Genomic DNA, 20309 nt, shown 5'->3' on the forward strand with positions numbered 1-20309 from the left:
ACTTTGTTAATGTAACAGGAACACAGTCTTGTTAAACATGTTAACTTCAGCAGAAAAGCCAGCTTTTCTGCAATAATATTTAACATTCTAAAAATAGTTAACAGATGACAATAATAGTTTGTTTTAATGACTGCAAAAGCATAGTTTAATGATACAAGTTTATCAATTCAGTTTTTCATATTTTTTTCTAAACCCATATTTAAACTACTCATCAATACTACAATTAAATAAAAGTTACAGCCCAAGCAGCAGATAGGGACCAGTTCGAATTAAACTTTTACTTGCCAACCCAGAACTTTATTAGAAGTTACAAACTACAGAAACTTGTTTATTATTGCTGTATTACAAGTAGTTTCAGCAGAAAGAGCTTTATGATTTATAAAATTGCTAACAGTTCTCTAAAATGAGATCTTCAGTTTATTAAGCTTTTATCTATGCATATCCACAGTATCTCGCTTATCAAGGCTGCAGTAACTAGATCATCTGTATCTAAAATACAGTATCAAATAAGACAGCCATGTGACCAACAAAAATCACACATTCTAGAATGAAACTAGATGTTCTAGTTTATCTGATTAAAACCAACTGGAGATATTATGAACAGTATTCTGTTTAACATACACACTTACGTAGACTGCAGCTCCACTGACAGGTACAAAATGACCATGCGAGGCCCTCAAAATTACAGTTTCAGTACTTCTAAAAATTATTTGTGACTCAAAGTCTTAAGAAGGCCTTACAAGACCTACACTTTCCCATTACATCTTAGCTACATTATTAAACACTGTTAAAATGAGAGATACATATTACTGTTTGGCTTTCTATATTTCTAACTGGATTCCGTGTAACAGCATGTAAGAATTTGCATTATAGGACTGCACATGTGTATCAAGACATTGGCATCATATTTTGGATCCTTAAAATACTGATTTAAACTGTGTTTTTTACTTAAATAGGAAACAAACTTTTACACCAGGTGAATTGAAACTATTGTAGTACTTCAACATTACAAAGCCACAAACTATTTCACTGTAAAAAAACTATTTTACAACCATACAACTTCTCACATTTTAGAACCATGTTAAACAGAGAAAAACATTTCAAGACAACCATGTGTTCTACTAGTTTTTGCTCAGTTACTATTGGAATGCAGTTTACTCATTGACCTAGTATTTTCAAAAATTAAATTTCAGCATATAAAGAACTGACTATTTAATATGAAAAATGTAAAGGTTTTCAGCCATGTTGAATGGACTTCTGATGCCTAAGATCAGAAGTAGCAGGAACCAAAAGCTAGTGAACTAGAATTTTCTATTTAAGGCAGGAAAATAGTCCTTGATCAAACACATAAAAATACAGAAGACTACATTGTTAACTTTTCTGCTTGTCTACAGGTTTTTATCCAGTGTTATCTAATAATGCTAGAACTAACATTTTGCCATATAAATATAACATTAAATAGACAATGGATGCTAGGAATACTGTAACAGCTAGCTCAATAGAAAACAGAAGATATCAGCAGGGTCTCTAAATTCTACTAAATTCTAGGGGATGGAAGCCAGAAAATTAATTTAGTCTGCTAACAGGGGAATGTGATAAGTAGTGCAAAGATGATTATTTGCCATTAGCTACTGAATGTCCTAATCTGATGTGTTCCTTCCTAGCACAGGTGTAAAGCCTTACAACTATCAACGGGACACTGCAGAAGACCACAGAGAATGTTATGCTTCTCCAATCCCCAAAATCAGTGAGGGATCAGGATCTTAATGTCTGCAGTTAACAAAGTGACCTCTGTATAAAAGTACAGGAATTTCCCTATTACAGAAATTTTAAGTGTCAGAAGAGTAATACTGTGTAGTGTAAGAGCTTGAAGAGAGTCACAAATGCTAGAACATCAAGATAATGCAATTTTAGGCACTACCTGAGGAAATGATGTAGTTCTTTCTCAGCACATATCATTTGTGTATCCCTGTAACAAAATTACAGAAGTCAGTTATTGTTCCTCAGTTGTGTCTACGGAAGGATTCAACTACTGGAAGCTTAAAGGTTCAGTTGCTACTGATTGATGCTATGCCATCATTCTTGGCAAGCTTTTTGAAGAAAGATGACCTACAATGTCAGTAGAGAGCCCTCAGTATTTCAACAGTGACCTGTGGTTCCTGGAGGAAAGCAAATGTTCACAGCTTCATCTTGGTCTCTTCTAGGTGTCTCAAATCAAAACAAAGCATTGTTTAAGACCTGGTGATACAATTCTAACTAACAGTAACTCCACTCTGATGTTACAGGCCCCACAGAACACTACCGCAGCTATACTTCTGTGCCTAATACTGAACATCCTTCCAAATGATCAAGTTCACATGCAACTGAAAACAAAGTCAATGTTCTTTGAAGCAAAGGCCATCAGATCAACTCATTAGCAACAATCTAACATCTGTACCAACTAATGGAAAATAAACTACATTTGTGAGTATCTGGACTAGAACCACAGTCTGACAATGTGTAAATGACAGTATTTGCACTCTTTCAATCAATTAGTTCAAAAGACTTTCCATGTGAGCACATGGTTTTTTTAACATAGTACCTGCTGGAAAATTTACTTCTTGTACCTCTAAAGCATTTTAAAAACAGGGAAGTCATGTTTGGTAAATGAATTGTGAATTACAAAAACAAGGACTTGGGACTACATCTTCTGAATCCTAGGTCAAATAAGTATTTGTTTCACAATACAAGAAGTAAGGTTGTAACAGAACACGCAACCTTTCTTTAGCACCTTCAGAAACAGCACTTCACTAAAAAAAAGTATTTACCATGTAAAAATTCTTCCATGGAAATGAATTATTGTTACAGTGTGCCAAGATTTCTTTAATACATTTACATTGATGAATTCTAAAATCTAAAAATAAAACAGAACTGGACAGATGTTGTTAGTGGTACAGACTGCCTCAGAAACATGACAATCTACAGCAGAAGATCATTTCCCCCCTCAAAAACAGACTGAGATCCCCAGTATCCAACAAATTGCATATCTTTGATACTTACTGGTAAAACAATCCCCCACAGCTGCTGTAGTAACAAGTTTTTTAAAAGAGAAACTATTAAATTATATTTGCGCAGAATTTCCTACCTAGCAAAAGGTGGAAAGTCACTTGAGGAAACTTGCAACCAAGACACAGTACATGGCATCTCCTTTCGCAACAATTTCAAAACAGCGTAAGAACAGAACCAGACTCCACCTCTCTTCCTGCACAACATGAAAGAATGCTATTGACTGCTAGAATCATCTTTAAATATATTTACATATTATGCATGGATTATTTACTGACTATAATGCCCACTCTAAGGTCCCTTAATGATTAAAAAGGAAAAAACACCCCCACAAAAGAAAACCCCCAGATTACTACAGAGCAAGTAAAAAAATCTAAAAGCTCAAGGATATTTTACATACATAAAGACCTCAGTGGTACATAGGCAATAAGCCATAGCTTGCACTCCTATTAACTACAGGGTCTTTATTTTAACCTTTGAGAAATTGGACTTTTACAAAACATAGGAATCCTACAGAGGGTGAGAGGAAAAGGCAGGCAAAAAAAAAAAAAAGAGAAAATTATCTTCTTGCAGTTGAGGAAAGTAGTATTTCATCTCAACTTGTGATACTACCAAGGAGTTCCTAAGTTTTGTACAGACAACAGAAAAAAAAAGAACCAAAGCAGCAAGGAGGAGTCTTCAACGATCTTGTAATGGTAAGAAGTAAATTCTTGCTTTTTTCTGTAGCTTCTTAGAATAGACCATAAAGCCAAATTTATTGCTTACCATATGCAAGAAAAATGTCAGCCTCATGAGAATAATTATTGAACTAGTGGTCCAAATTTTATTTTAAAAGATTATTCCCAAGCACTAAAATGACACATAAGTAAAACACTTTATGAAAGTAGAGAACACTGACTGCAACAGAAAATTAGAAGCAGACAAACTCTATGGAATTGAAACAAAACGTACATAGATTTAAACAACTAAATTTTAACCGACAGCACATAAATGCTGTCAGTATGTCAGAAAATGGCTTTTACTGTGTAACTAATGGATCTTTTAAGCTTATGTAATCTAGAAATCAAATGTTAATTTTCCCCTTTAGTAAAAGTATGCTGGCTTTCAATCTATGTTAGTAACCAAAGTTTATACAGTAGGCTGTGTATCAGAATTCACCATTTTGTCCCATAACAGTATTTTTACTATGGAAATGCAGGATAAAATCATGGTTTCACGTGTTTTTACCTGTCCCAACTACAAAATTTCATTTTATTTCTTTACAAAAAGGAGTTGTATTTTAACCTAGGCATTTTCAGACAAATGTTAGAAGTTAGGAAGAACATATGCTCCACGTGATGGATATGTTAGCAAAATAGATAGCTAAAAATCTGTTTTACAGAATCTGTAGAAGGCAATGTAAGAATTTTATCTTGCATTCTGTAATCTCTTCTAGGATGAAAATGGGGACTTCATTTATATCGAAGGTTTCAGACTCAGATGAATGTTGTGAAAAACTTCTTCTCACAGAATGCAACCTCGATTCCTAAAGAGAAGGAAAAAATGCTATGTTGTTTCCTCTATTTCAAAGTGTGTCCAATTTACTACAGTTAATAATGCTTCAATGAAAATTTACGGTCCATTTCAATATTGCATCAGCTAGATAGACTTAGTTCAAAAAGGAAAATCACATTTCCATTATGTACATAGGTAAAGTCAATAGTGGCAAGAAATATCTTCCTTTACTTACAAGTACAGAATCTTAGAATGAGTTCAGAATTAATTTACTTGAAAATAAAGTTTTTGTTCATTGATCCTAAAACCTTAAAGTACATCAAGTTATTAAAGCAATTATATCCTCTCTCTACTTGGACTGGGAAAAATATAACATGTTGCAGTGCAAAGCTACTTAACCAATTCTATTTTTTTTTTACTTTTGCATTCTAACATAGATTAGAGCAATGCATTACTAGGGGAATTTATAATAATGCTTACGTTGTTTTTCAGTAGCCAAAACTCAAGATTTATAAAACTTGAGCTGAGTAACCAATAGCTGTCCTATTTGTAAACTAACAGATAGGCAATGGACTGATTAAGTAACTTGCCAGTGGATGCCACTAGCTGCTGGCAGAAGGACAGTAAGATCCAGAAAACAGGGCTACCATTTTAGGTGCTGGCAAGAACAATTTTTAGAATACCTGTACCATTCTGTTTATTCTTCCTAAGATCAAATTCTCTTGCAGTTTCCCTTTGCACATCAGCTGCTCTGTATCCCATTTATTGAACTTCTGTTTTATTCTTGCTACTTAACCGACTTGAGTCCTTTCTTCCCATTCTTACTATACCATAAGACAGACTCAAACTATCTTAGTTTTCTAACCATATCTTCTTCGCTCAGGCCTTTTCAGCATTCTGGGTGGTGGGTTTTTTTTGGGGGGTGGGTTTTTTGTTTGTTTCAATTTTTGTGTTTTGGTTTTTTTGTTTGTTTGTTTTTTGAACTTGCTCATCTTCAACCCTCCCTTCTAGCCCTTTAGTCTCAATATTTCAGTTTCTCTCCATGATCTATTAGCGCCACATCATGTTGTGTACTGCTTTCCTAAATCTGTAGGTTCCACGGCCACCTAGTGCCAGTCTCCCTACCCACCTTAGCTTTCATTACATCAACCTTACAGGACTTCAGTCCCAGTCTATTTCTCTTACTCTTTCTTTAGTTTTGACTCCTATTAGAATATGGGGGACACAAACATATTTTCTCCTCTCTGCTGCCTGGTTCCAACAGAAGAGTAAAGTATTACACTTAGTTTCACACTGGCAAACTCTTGTTGGTTTTTTGTGTTTTTTTGTTTTTTTTTTTAAAGCCACATCTGGGGTGAATCATACAGACATACATAGACAAGTCACACCTCAAATAGCAAGCCCCTGCTACAAATCACTGGGCTGTTTAAAGGCTATCAAATAAGAAATGGACACAAATTTTAACATGTGAAAAAAATGTATTCTTCCCTAGCCTAATTTTATTAAAATACTGATTTTTTTTTTTTAAAAAGTATAGGCAACTAAAAGCAGTACCTTTTTCACAATAAAAAGCACAGCTAAGCACCTGCCAGAATATAACTCCATGAATACAAACCACTGTAAATCACACAAAATACAGAGAAGAGGGGAGACAGTTGAGTTGTCAGAGAAATTAAAACAGTTTCAGAAACAAACAAAAAAAATCACCAAGTGCTGAAAATTTCCGTCTCCATTGAAGGAAAATAATTCAAACACACAGAGCTTAGGAAGTTGAACTGGACAGAAAGTTATGATGGAATTAATGACATGGATTATATAAAGTTTGTTTTACATAAGAGAGTTATTAGAAGTATACAAACATGCAAGAAGCAGCTAAGTAATATTGCAGACTACGATAAATTCCATCTGAACATGTTTTATTATTTACCAATTTGTAAATAGCAAACATTGCAATAAAACAACTGACCCCAAGTTTCACAACAGGCAGCTGCTAGCTGGTATGGTGATGATGGATCTCAGGCACACGGGAAGGACTGGATAAGAAAAATCAGTACAGGTAGATTAGAGCTGCCCAAATGGCTTAATAGTGAATGCTCCATAGTGTCTGTCAAATAAAGAGAGAGAGAACATACAGATCAGAGAAAGCAAAAGTAAAAACCCCAGTAAACTGGAATGAGAATAAACTATTAGAAAAAGATTATGAAGAGAACATAGAAGGCAGCAATGCAAGAAAAAGCATGCCATCTGCACCTTTCTAAGTTAATATAAAAATCAACAAATATGTTTTTGGTGGAGTTGAAAATGCTCCTTCTACAGGCAACAAACAGACCTTGCTACAGCTGGTGACAAGCCTCTTGTTAATTGTATATGATGACAACCGCAAGTTTAGATTCATGCTTCTGAGATTAAGTTAACTTTAAACAAGAGGTTTATTCTCTCTCTCAATTTCACTGCATGTATAAATTAAAAAACCCTACTCAGAAAATATGGTCTAAGGTTTAATTTTTTTCTTCCAGATGAAATATACAGTAGCACATAGAACTCAAAATTACTATACTTTTCCCAAAATGATTACACCAAGACTTCTCCTTATGAAAACCACAATTTAGGTGTATATATACATGCATGTGTATGTACACAAACATGTATAAACACATGTATATTCATGTATTATACACATACAGAACACAAATTTTACCTTATTGCTCTCAACTGCAGAGAAAAAGAGAGTGCTCCAAGTTCAGTTAAATTTCTAGAACATTCACTACCAAAAGGCCAAGCTATTGGCACCATGTACCATTATGATCTGAATGCTTATATACACGAACTAGATTACAAATGAATACTCTAAATTCTGTTTTGACAAAGGGAGATCCTCTTCTGCCTTTTCAGTTAGACACAATATAATTACTGCCAACATACTGTAGACAGGAAAGGCTCAAGCAAAGAATCTTTGACCTTTTTAGAAAGCATTTGCTTATAGTAAGTAGAAAATTCAGTTTTAAAGCTACCAAAAAACATTGTGGGGAACACAGAACAACGTAGTGACCAAAAAAACCAAAACAAATGTGAAAACCAGGACACATTTCTATCATTGATAGGTTCTTGCTGGTTGAGAACTCAGTTAAGTGAGTTTTCAGGAAAAAAAAACATGAAAATACATACTACCTTTGTACTCTTCTGTGCCTTCCAAAACATTTTCTGAAGAAAAGGGTAAGCTTAAATTAAGTACTATAGTTCTGCACTCCAATCCAAAGAATAGCACTTTTAGGTTCCAAGAATTGGATTAAGAAAGATTGTCCGACTTTGTCAACTAAAATTAATCTATGGTGGGGCTGGAGTGAAGAATTCAACAATGTTAAGACTGATTTCCTGCCCCCCACCCCCTGAAGCTACATGTCCAAGCTCAAATAAAAGAGGACATCTCATCTGCTCCCCCAAGGACCTAAAAAGTCTCTTATAGGAAAAGACACTATATGATCCCATACTGTTAATGTCTACCAAAACATTCTGTTCGATACAGACCATGGGAATAGCAAGAAGTCTTGAGACTAGAACCATGCCTACCCCCGACAGGTATACTGCAGCTGGAAAAAAGATGACTAAGAAGAATAAAAAACTAAGAGCATGAAACAAAACAAGCCCCGCCCACCTACCAACAACCTACATGTGCCAGAACTTTTTACACCTTTGCTCAGCTTATGCAGATTGCAACTGTGTGGCTCAGCTCCCCAGGCCTCATGGGTCTCCCTCATAGACACACACAATATCCAACAAACATTTTCCAAGCCAATGTCTCAGAACTCAAGATAACCATTCAGATGAACAGAAATTTAACTCAACAGGTATTTCTCCTAGGTCTGGAACTAGAGAACATGAATTTCCACCTTCCCCCAAGTTTCTGCTGTTACTGTAGACTATACAGATCTTACCACCAGACACAGTCTCATATCTGTCCTCTAGGAGCATCCAAACATTAATCTCTCTATTAAAGGATGACTTAAGATCTGAAACACTGCACAAGATCCAGTAAATAAAAAATTAATGCTTCCTAAAAAAATCCAAGTGTCACCTAGCAGCCCGTGAGAATGAATGTCAACCGTATCTACTTGTATAGACATAAAAATGAAATAACTTCCACATACTCATGAACAAAACATGCTATAATCCTCAAAATAAAAACATCTTCAAATAAATACAAAGAATTATGAGCAAACACATGACCAAGGGCAGGGGATTAGTATTTTTGATGCAAACCTGATCTTAAATACCAAATTTGGACCTAAAAAAAAAAATTTGGAAACACTTTCAAAGTTGGGGAATGCTTTCTTCCAATTTTCATTTAGAACTATAACAAGTTTTGTACTAGAATTTACATCAACAAAATGCTATTGAAGTCGTGTAATAGAAAGAATGAAAAATAAATTAGAGGATTCCCAGAATTGAAGCTTCCTTTGCTAACTACTAAATGGCTTACATGATTAATGAACGAAGTTCTCTTTTTATACATCCAGAACAGCAATGGAAACACTGGCTTAGAAATTTATTATTTTCTTCTTCAGTAATGATTTCATACATTTTATTTGCCCACCCACGTGACTTCATTAAAATATGACTTCAATGCATGCTCTGCTTTGAGCTGCATTTGAAAACTGTAAGAAGTCTACAACAGCCAAAAATATCTGGGTACTGGCTGTATGCATCCTACTCTCACCACATGACTTACAGCTCCCAGCATAAAGTGTACGTTTAGCCCTAATGCAATTCCTAATGCAGTGGAGGCAATTAGGAAGTTAACTTCATGGAAGGGTCCTTATTTTAGGCAGCAGATACATTTGCTGGGATATTTTAACAAGGCTACAGCCAGCAGGTGGTATTTTTATGCAGCTGGGGAACAGGTGGTAATGACACAAACACTTACTTAATACATAGCAGTCTGCTGTCAACATTTGCTCTTTTTTTCCAATTATTGTTGAGTGCTCAGCCACAGTGATAGACACAATACAAGCCACAATCATATTAATTACACATGGAATACATCAAAAACTTCAAGTGGGTATGTGAAAAGGCAACGTGAAATGTGAAAAGGAAAAAATTATATTTCAGAAATACTAATTACTACTAAACAAAGCTAACTAAATAAATAGAAATTAAGACCTGACAAAGAACTATTTGGCACACTCTTGTAAAGAATAAAGTTATCAGAATTCAGCAAGTCTTTGTAAGGGTTTAACTGCATCTGTGAATCTACTTGAGATCTGAACAGAGTTTCAATTATGGGTACAGAAGACCTCCAAGAAAACATGTAAGAATGAGCAAGAAATGCGCTGAAGAAATAGACCGGACATGATTAGCAATTTCATGCTCAGTTTCTTCAAGTTTAAGTCTGCACTGCTAACACAAGTCTTACTTCCTCTATCCTATCCCAAACTTCTTGTATAGGTACAAGAGTTTGTACCATTTGCTTGACAAACTAGTCTGAGGAACCAATCCAATTTAAGTTAGCTCTTTTTGGGGAGTGGGAGTGGGGCTTCATCTAGAACTACATTAGTTCCCTGACATGGTTTACCATATTGCCTCACAAAAACATTTACAAGCACAGGAAATGTGTGGTGTGGAAAATGGAATGAATTGCTGGGTTATGCCAGCTTTGGCTGTGTGTGAGATCACTTCCAAAGCTATGAACAAACATAGAAAAATGTTGTATCAGCAGATAAGTAAGTCTAAATTTGCAGTTCATTTCCCGTGCCACAGTAACGAAACACGGTTTTACCATGCATGCACATATTCTACTGTAAATTATCCCATTATCACTTATCACAGATTAAACTACTTTGCCTTTGCTATAAGGTAAAGCATGGTACCGCAGCAATAACTGTGGAACAAGAAGAGCTATTGTGCTCTAGATCTACCTTGTAACTTACTTCACACTATCGTGTTCATATAGCCTTGCTCCTAGGAAAGATAATAAAAGTCAAGCTTCAAGGTGAAAAAACCTTGTTTCTGATACAGAAGTATGCATTTGTTTTTGATTGAGACTACTATTGCCATTTTTAAAAATAGTGTTTTCATAGACTGTTAGAAAATGGAATATAAACTGGATATTGTGATCACTGTGTTACACCATCTCCCTTTTAAGTATTTCCTAAAAATATGAGACTCAGGATTAGTGTTCTCAAATTCATACTCAGCTTCTATTTTTACTGGAGTACTTCGATTTTATTCCAGGACAACACCTAATATTACAGCCCCCTCTACTGGAAATATTTAGTAGATATTGTTACACAATAGTCTGGAAAAAAGATGCTTCTCTTAAAAGAAATGTAAAATAAATAAAAAATACATAGAAAAGAGCCTATAACATGGCTTTCATTCATTCATGTTTAGTCTGCCATTTGTAGTTGAGTAAACATCTTTCACAGAAGAGTAAGTGCTATAATATCAAGTCAAAGTACCAATACCTTCAGTCATTTGTTGTCAGGCAAATTTAGGCTAAATCTTGTTTAGACGTTATTTCATATATTGTGTTAACAACCTTATTAATTTAGGCAAAAGGACCTTAAATGGAGACCCAAAAAACCTCAACAGCTTGCATAAGGCGACATGGAAGAATCATATTTTCAAATGGCCATTCAAGATCAGAGCTGCACAGAAAAACACCCACAAGTGGCCAATCAGGACAGTTTCTAACACTCTGTGTTCCAAAACCCTGCTGCACCACAACATGAGATGCTTATCTGAGGCTGCAAGTAAGAAATTCAACTTCAGGATCCAGAGACAGTGAGACAAGGATTTGTAACCATCATTTCAAAGAACTGAACAAGGTTCACCATTTTCTCTCAAAATACAAAGAAAACTGCAAATGAAAAACATATCTCAAGTTTTAAAATAATTAGTCATGGTTTTGGTTTTTTTTTTAGTTTCCCCAAACAGTTCCAAAATTAGCAATACTTATGTCCTCTGCAACAAAGCCTCAAGTAAAGAAAAACCTCAGTTTCTCCGCAACATTTGGGCTTTCCTTATTTATTATTTCATTAATAGAAGACTTTCATCCCTGCCCCTCTTCTCTTGCTGTCCCCCTTCAAGAAAGGAGACAACTAAGGCTACGGTGCTTACTTTAACTGTCTTAGTTTGATACTCACAGGTGCAGGCATGGCTACAGGACTTTGGGCATAAGGCTGGTGATATGGTGCTTGAACTCCATGATCAGAATACAGCTGGCATAAAAAAAATATTTTAAAAAGTTGAAAAGCTTGTTTCACAGTTTTTTATTTTTGCAAGCCTTTCACATGAATTTAGATTCCTTAAACATAGCCCACAATTTGAAGTTTTAGATAAACTGAATTTACCAAACTTTGATACAGTGGGGAAAATGGATATTTAAATATTGGAGTTTTCTTTTATAAAAAGTCAGTAGTTTATCTGGATCAGCATCAAAAAAACCATTTTCCTTGACAGAAATAGCACGCTTCTCTACTACAAATCCATTTTACTCAGGTCTAATTGGAACAGTGTTTAAATGCGTAGATTAGCATATTGAAATGTAATCCCCAGCATTATCACACTTAGAAGATATTTACATACAAATAATACACAGACTTTTCCTTGAATTTTACACCATTTTCTGAATTTCCACATACTGCTTACTTAATCATCAACTAATTATGTACCTGTGAACTGAGAGCATGTTACATCCAAATATTCCTTAACTCATTTTTTTCCCCTTAGTACTGACAGATTTCAAGTTTCTCTGTATAAGGTGATACTTGGTTTATGAAATACAGAAGATAAAAACAACATGATAATATGATTTATGATTATAAAATAAATACCAAGATCTATGCACTTTAACAAAAGAAAAACCCCAACAGCCAGTCTTGTATTATTCAAGACTGTCATAGGGAAATTAAATTACTTGGGTATGACAATTTCCCCCTTAAAGATGTCTGAAATGCCAGTTTTCAAAATTCTCTTGTAGCAATAAAACACTCTTCAACTTTTGTAAAAATTCACGATTATCGTCCTAATTTACCATGTATTTTGGCATCCCTGTTAATGAGGAATGAATTATCAAAGAGGAGATGTAACAATCACTATACATTTTCAATTTTATAGTAGATTTTCTGTAGTCAATTATTTGCTGTCATTTTTAATATCCAATTAATAAAGAAATGGTCTATTGTACATTAAGAATCTCTTAAGAAACATTAGAAATGCTATTGATATAGAAGCAAAAAAAAATTAAGGAAAAAACATTTAGTCATTCAACTACTCTTAATTCATTCTGATCTTCAGAATATTTAGAAACGAGCTTCTACTCACACAGAAGAATTACTTCAGGAAACTGTTATGGCTTGGGAAGACTAATCCAGCATTCTGAAGAGTCTGACTCCCATTTAACTTAAATGTCATTTTCAAACAAAACAAATTGACTAGTCTTTATACTGCTGTCTGTCATACGCTTGTGACCCTCTAAAATATTTCAGAGTCAAAGCATCTGCGTAGAAAACTGGAAGAGATACTCTAACTTGAGGACAACTGAAATGATTTAACAGCAACAGCATACGTGTGGGGTAAATACAGGCAACAGTTGACATAAGTGCTCTGAGCTGCCTGTGCTTACACTAAAAGATGTTTTTCAATTGCAGATAAAACTCTTCAACTTGAAGTAATTTTTTAAATAAAAATACCTCAGGAACTGCAGCTTCCACTAGGAGAGGAGGAGGTATACATCCACTTTCCTGGGTAATCCCTATTGGCTGATAAATGACTTCAGATGGTTGCAGATACAAGAATGAAGGTGAAGAGGCAGGAGACTGAAATAAAACACATTATCTTCATAAAATATATGATTTATGCACTATAAATATCAAAGCTTATTTTACAGCAGTCTTTGCTAGATATAAATGAGGATAAAGCTTTAAGTGTCAAATTCATCTTTGAAAACCTAAAGAAACCAAGTGAAGGGGAAGTGGGTAGAAAAGTCAGGTAGTATGATAAAACAAAGACATCCTTTAATATATTTTTCAGATTTTATTTATTTTTGGAGATCATTGTTAGAGAAATCCTACATTTTATGAAATTTATATTTACTCTCAAGATGACAGAAACATAATACAGTTTAATTTTCTCTTGCAAAAACATTAGAAAGACAAGTATTTTTTGTTTTAAAATAAAACCCACAGTATTTCTCTAATTCACCACCCAGACTTCAAAGCAGCATCTGTTAATACAGCAGAACTGACTATTATTGGACAAGGCTGGCTGCTACTAAAGTAATGAGGATGCATTGTATCAGTTCAAGCTTAGGGGACTTGCTCCTCCTTTTTGCTTCAAACTCTTCAAGTTCCTTGAATAGCAAGACTTCCATATTAAGCTCCTCTGCTACAGGCATCACAAAACCAATAAAATCTCTCCCCCAAATTACCAAGCTAGAAGGAAGAATTTCAAATTGTTATTTCAAGGGTCTAGGCCTAACTCCAATGAAAAATCACAGTTAATGTCAATTAGAGCTAGTCAATACTCATTTCTCCTATCAGACAAAATATAGCCATTTTTACCTGCTTCTGAGAACTTACTAGATAATTTAATACAAACCTTTTGCCAGAGGGAGAGGGAAGATGCTTTCTTTACACCAGATTTGTATTTGATGTTTCAATAAAAGCTATTTTATGCTTTCTATAGTATCAGTATTATAAATGCACTGCTAAAATATAGCAATTAGTATTTATTTTAACAGTGTTGTAAAAAATGGGAAATTTCACTGTTAGATAAGCACACCATACCTTTAAGCTAGATGCAAACCCACGGTAAAATGCTGCAACTATGAACTGTATTTACCTGTGGAACAGACCACTGCCACTGACTTGGAAGACACTGTGTTGGTGCCTAAATTAAAACAAAAAAATGTATTACTCATGTCATTAAGAACATATGCATACACATACTAGAATCAAAACCATCTCAAATCTATAATAAATTAACTAAAAAGAAGAAATATTATTTTCTTAAGCCCCCAAACAATTCAAGAGCATAGTTTTATCTGCTTCCACTCTGCCTCTGACTTGGGCATTTCATAAGTTTCTACAATACTGAAGCACCTAAGAAGCATCCCTAATTAGGAAAACTGAACATATAAAAAATACACATTAAAAACATGGACATACTGTGAAACTCCAGTAGTCAGCCACCAAGGCTGTTAGGGGACTGGAGAATAGACATATTAGGATACTGAGAGAATTGGGTTGATTCAGCCTTGAGAAGGATAAAGGTGGGAGGGGGTAATTATTGTTGGCTACAACTACCTACAGAGGGTTGGGACATAAATATGACTGAGCCAGATTCTTGTCAGAGGTGTTCAGAGGACAAGAGTCAATGGACACAGGCTGGAACATCAAAAACTCTAACTAGTTATAAGGAAAAAAGTCTTTTAGGACGAGAAGGGTCAAATATCAGAAACAGCTGTCCACAAAGGCTGTGGAATCTCCATCACTAGAGATATTTAAAATCCAACTGGACAAGTTCCTAAGAAATCTGATCTAACCAGCCCTGCTTTGAGCACAAGTTTGGTTTAGATGATAAAAGCTAAGGATGGTACTAAGCCAGTTGTCTAGCAACACTGAAGAAAATATTTATTATGTTTCCACATAGTTACATAGGCAGAATAAATTATATTCTAGTGAAAAGAAAGCCTTTGCTGAAATTAAAGTCTGTTTTATATGACTATTTTGAACAGTACTTTTATTTCCTATGAATAAACAGACATAAGACAGTACTGCAAATACAACTGTATGGCTGGAAGGAACACCGGTGGGCTGAAACCCATCTTCAAACAGATACCTGATAATGATATGTAGGAGACTGATAAACCGGCTGAGCTACCATCATAGGTGAACTGGAAACAGTGCGTGACTTAAAAAGAAAAAAGTTACAAGTCTTAATGCAGCAATTCCGTAAGTTGTCATCCTATTAAAAACAGTTCTGAAATACTATAATGCTGAACCACCTCCCCTCTCTTTCGAAAATGCATTTACTGAATTTTAACTTATACTTAGATCCTTCAAAACCAGTGTTTTTAAGGGCCTACATTAGAGAGGAAACAAAAATCTTCAGCATATTTACTCAGTCCTTTCCAGAAAGCACTAGGCCATCACTATCTAGAGATGTTACAGCCATCCACTATCTTGACCATTTTTGTTAGCACTTAAGACAATTTAAGTTTCACTAATGTATTCCTACCCTTTCCACAGCCCCGACCCAATCTTTCCTTTATCATTCCCTTTCCCTCATCAGCCCCAGCATTCATCTGATTTAATCCAATTTGACAGTGAGACAGTTTAGGGACCTAAACCAGCTAGAACCTCCCTCGGTTTTACGAGGGCCCAGTTTAGGGTCAGAGCAACACCACTAAAAGAAAGGGGTGAGAAATATATGGCCATGGTAGAAGACAACATAGCACTGTGAACCTCTAGTTCTGATTAAAGCTAGTGTGCGCACTCCTGTGCCATGAAATTCCCTCATTCCTGCAAGTATTTAAGAAGCAACAGCTCCAACACTAACTCACTCCACACTATACGAAAACATAGAATGCAGATTTGGGGGGGGGGGGGGGGGGTGTGTTCATTTTGCACTGTTATACATAAACAATACACACCAAAAGGTACTAATATCTTTAATTTCATTAGTATCTTCTGTAACATCAAATTTTCAGTTTTTTTTCCCTTACCTTCTTTATATAGGTACTTTCCTAACAATGAAAATTAAAAATAACTGAAACCAAAAGAAGCAGCATTTTTTGTAACTGGAAAGATTTAGTGCTATTTGTTTGAAAGAGTGGATCTGAGCCAGGGCACCAGAACCAGAGTTCAGTACTAGAACGAAGAGTATTATTTTTTTTCCCCAAGAGGCAGGATTTGAACAAGTTCTCTAGAACTATAGAGCATGAACTTAGAAAAGGCTAAAACATTAACAAGTGTTCATGCTTATCCTCTAAAGTTGAGAAAGGACTATATCATGCCTCTGTTAGAACAGCAAGTATCTTACAAGTTGAGAGAAGGTATTAAAACAAAGGTTAAATACTGAGAGAGAGATTGCACAGTGCCAAAATAAACAGCATAAAAGAATCTATTACTGCACTCATCTCTGTTGAATTACTGCTCTCATCTCTGTTTTGGGAAATTGTATTTTCACTTAGTAATTCTGCTATTGAGTCCTCCCCAATATGCGAAAGGATTTTCCACTCATTTATAGATGGTATGTACAGCCTTTACGAATGCTGTTTTTACATAAATTAGGAACGATGCATCCTCTATGCAGGTCCTGTGCCTTATGCAGACCCCATCAATCTTGTAATCCTTCCCTCTTGTAAAAAAAAAAAATTGACAACTCCTTCCTGTACTTCCCAAGAAATTCCCCAAGCCTACAAAAGCCAAACAATTCATCTATTGAATTATCTTCCTCCTAAAACAAGCAGTATTTTGAAAAAGAGGATGTGAATGACTATAAAATTACCCAATTTCACTTTTGCTTTCTTGATCTAGTATTATGTTCTCTTTTCATACTCAGCATAATAGTTTGCAGGCAAGAACACCTCACTCATGAAGGAATAATAAGCGTAGCCAATCAAGGGTAATAAGCACCAACAGCTCCTCAGTGAAACAAAACTTCTCCTACGGTAGGGCCCACACTGATTCTGAACTACCCTGTCCAGTAGGTCACAAAGCAAAAGTGTTCGGCAGAAGAACAATAAACTTAAGTAGTATTTTAAAAACACATGATAAACAAACTAATGTAAATAAACCATTTAAACATCAAACACAAGGCATAGTTGAACACACTGGAAGCAGAAAAACACTTGAAAACTTGAAGACTTGAGAACACTGCACTTATCTCGGTCCATAGAAAAGCATATATAGAAAAATAAATTACTTACTGGCCATGGCTGTGAAACAGAAGCAACTTCAGATGTATGAAAATAAGCCACTCCATTATGGTAAATATAAGGATATCCACTTGAAGTAGTTAAGTACATTGTACCTGCTTCTGGTATTACAGCAGAACCTGGAATTAATATTTTAAAGTTTACTTACCAGTAAGTAAATCATTTCATTACAAGGTGCAGTCTGGTTTCTCAACACACAGAGACTGTGCTTCTGTTTCTGTGATGCCACATTGGCTGGCAGAAGTAAAAACTGGTATCCAGGTATCAGCAACAGGGACACTTCTCAGCAATACTGCCTCTACAGCAAAGGCTATAAATGAGCATGGTCTGATCGCAAAGCAGAGTTCCATCTACACAGCCCTCTAACGTGTACTAACAGCAAGCATTACTCAAATGAAGGGGTATCTATCCCTGTGCAGAGGTTGTTAATCTTTTTCAAACACTGCCTTTGAGAGCAACCTCAGCTAGTTGAAGATGTCCCTGCTTATTGCAGGGCGGGCAGACTAGATAACCTTTAAAGGTTGCTTCCAACCCTAACTATTCTATGGCTCTATGACCACCTAGGCTTCATTTCTGTCTGCATTTGGGCGGGGAGGGGGGATGGGATGGGACAGGACTTCATGTTTCTCTAGAACTTCATGTCAAACATGAAGACTAGTTTCAGTTCCAAATATAAAAAAACTTCCATAGGAAAAAAAAAGGAAAATTAACTCTGTAACTGAAATCAAAATCTTGAAATCACATCAAGCAGTAACATTGCATGGAAAAGACTCAGGAAGAACAATATAAAGAAGATCACTGAACAAGTTTTAGTTTTTTGTCTCTCTTACAAAGGTAAGTGCCACGATGAAGGGTCATTTTATGAACAGACACAACACTGAAGAGATTACTAGAATGCTAAGTTGAGGACCAAGAAGGGTCTCACAATGATTCAAGAACTTTTATCGATGGTAAGAATTTGACCAACTCCTAGAAAAGCCTGAGGGCACTTGGATACAATAAAGCTGAAATACTATCTATAGACGCGTCAGGCTAAGTTGTTTGTTAGGACAGTGTTTAACAGACCTTAGAAAAATCAAAGGCTACTTCAGCTCCAGTAAGTAATCTAGAATAGTAGTTACTGGTATCTCAAATGAGGAGACCAACAGGATCCCAAGGCCAACAACCCTGTCTGCTTTGCTAACTACAAGTACATTGCACAGAACTTTCTGCTACTGCTGAATATGCCTCTTGCAAAGGAAATATTCTCCAAACCCAGCAAATTCACTGTGACAGAAAAATAAAACCACCAGTGGGGAGTGTAGCTATCTGAAATTCTTCCAGCCCACCACTACTCATCTTTTTTCTTCCAGTTGTTCAGGTTTGGTTTCTACTTTTCAGCTTTTAGGATGCCCATTTTCGCAATACTTGGCGCTGGGGAAAAGCAGACTGAGCAGCCCTCCCAGTATGTTCAGAGCTCTTAGCAAAAAAGGTCCTATGATGACAGAAGAGCTAAAAATTGTTTCACTTAATAGCAGGGAAGACAGGTACAAGATTACAGGTGGGCTGGAGAAGACAGTGATAAATGGACTCTCTCTCTCCAATTCTGCTAAATATAACAGAACCACAGCCCCTAGGTTTTAAGTCTTCACAAACCTCAAGATGAGCTGCAATAGGACAAAGTATCCTAGCAACTAAGGTTGGTAGGCTGAGAATGAGAGCAGATATACTAAAATCAGATTGTAGGAAACATCTTTAGATGTCAATACGATCCTGCATCACAGATTGATTCTAGGCCTGAGGAAGGAGTGATAGTCACACAGGGCCACAAACAGATCTCAAAAGGACACATCAGCTTTCTCAAAAAAAAGTTTTAGTTTCCCCCGCCCACCTCCGTTCCCCCACGTCTCAGAATTAAAGAGATATGCCCCTCTTCTGTCAATACACACATTCAGCACAAGAGTCAGAAGAAGGAAACACAAGTCAGGCAATGTCACTGAGAAAGTCCAAGTCGCAGACGGAAAGGGAAATAAAACACAGGAAAAAAGGCATATAACTCCTTGATGACTGACCATGATGACTAATTTCTAAAGCAAAGGAACTATACAGTTGGAACAAAGTATTCCATCTTCCCTGGGCAAACACTATCCTACACACTGACAAGGGAAAAGGGCATACCTATGCATGAGGTGAGGAAGAAAGAGGGAAGTTTCCTGCCTGCAGAAAGTATGTCTGCATCAGCAATAGCGTATATATGAACTACTTCTAATCTATAGATTGTGTGACCGTAACAACTAAGGAAAGCTTTAGAATTAAACTAAAATTCATCTGTATTGTCCCCAGATGGAAGATTAGCAAAAGTTTTTCGGCTCTTCCAAAAGGTACCATAAGACAAATACTGAAAGAAATACAAAAGTATGCTTTATTTCCTGCTTTACTCATAAAAGACATGTATTTTACATCTCACAAGTAGCACTTACTGAGGAATTACAGAGCAGCATGCCCTGCTGTGCCAAAAACTGACAGATCTTGCCTTAAAAAGTTGGTGATTTGTATGCCACATTCTCAGTAGTGTACTGTAGAAATAAAATAACTCCCGGCAGAAGGGGAGGGCTTCTTCTCTAGAATAAAACCTGTCTTCTGTCTCCCAAAAGAACATTGTAACAGCATACTTGCTCAAGATAAAGAGGTCATCTGACAAAAAAATCTCTTATCAATACTCCTTTTATATAAGTGTTCAGTCTAAGTAGTTCTTGGCCAGAGAAGGAACATACAGCATTGATACCATTATCTTACAGCAAAGAACTTCTAAGAACCGAATGATGACTGCAACCACCCATTCCTTATGGTT

General features: G+C 35.8%; 1 protein-coding gene across 1 annotated transcript in view; it reads right to left on the reverse strand.

The window, feature by feature from the left end:
- BOLL (boule-like RNA-binding protein) overlaps positions 1–20309 on the reverse strand; it is a gene marked incomplete at its 5' end in the record, with an annotated part of 29507 nt that overhangs the window by 1848 nt on the left and 7350 nt on the right. The window contains 5 exons of the mRNA XM_010289048.1: positions 11682–11756; positions 13230–13355; positions 14380–14427; positions 15379–15450; positions 17471–17598. Of these exons, the coding sequence (XP_010287350.1) occupies positions 11682–11756; positions 13230–13355; positions 14380–14427; positions 15379–15450; positions 17471–17598 (449 nt within the window). The remainder of the gene's footprint in view (positions 1–11681; positions 11757–13229; positions 13356–14379; positions 14428–15378; positions 15451–17470; positions 17599–20309) is intronic.

Source organism: Phaethon lepturus, unplaced genomic scaffold (genome assembly GCF_000687285.1).
Source record: "Phaethon lepturus isolate BGI_N335 unplaced genomic scaffold, ASM68728v1 scaffold14956, whole genome shotgun sequence".
Taxonomy (NCBI): Eukaryota; Metazoa; Chordata; class Aves; order Phaethontiformes; family Phaethontidae; genus Phaethon; species Phaethon lepturus.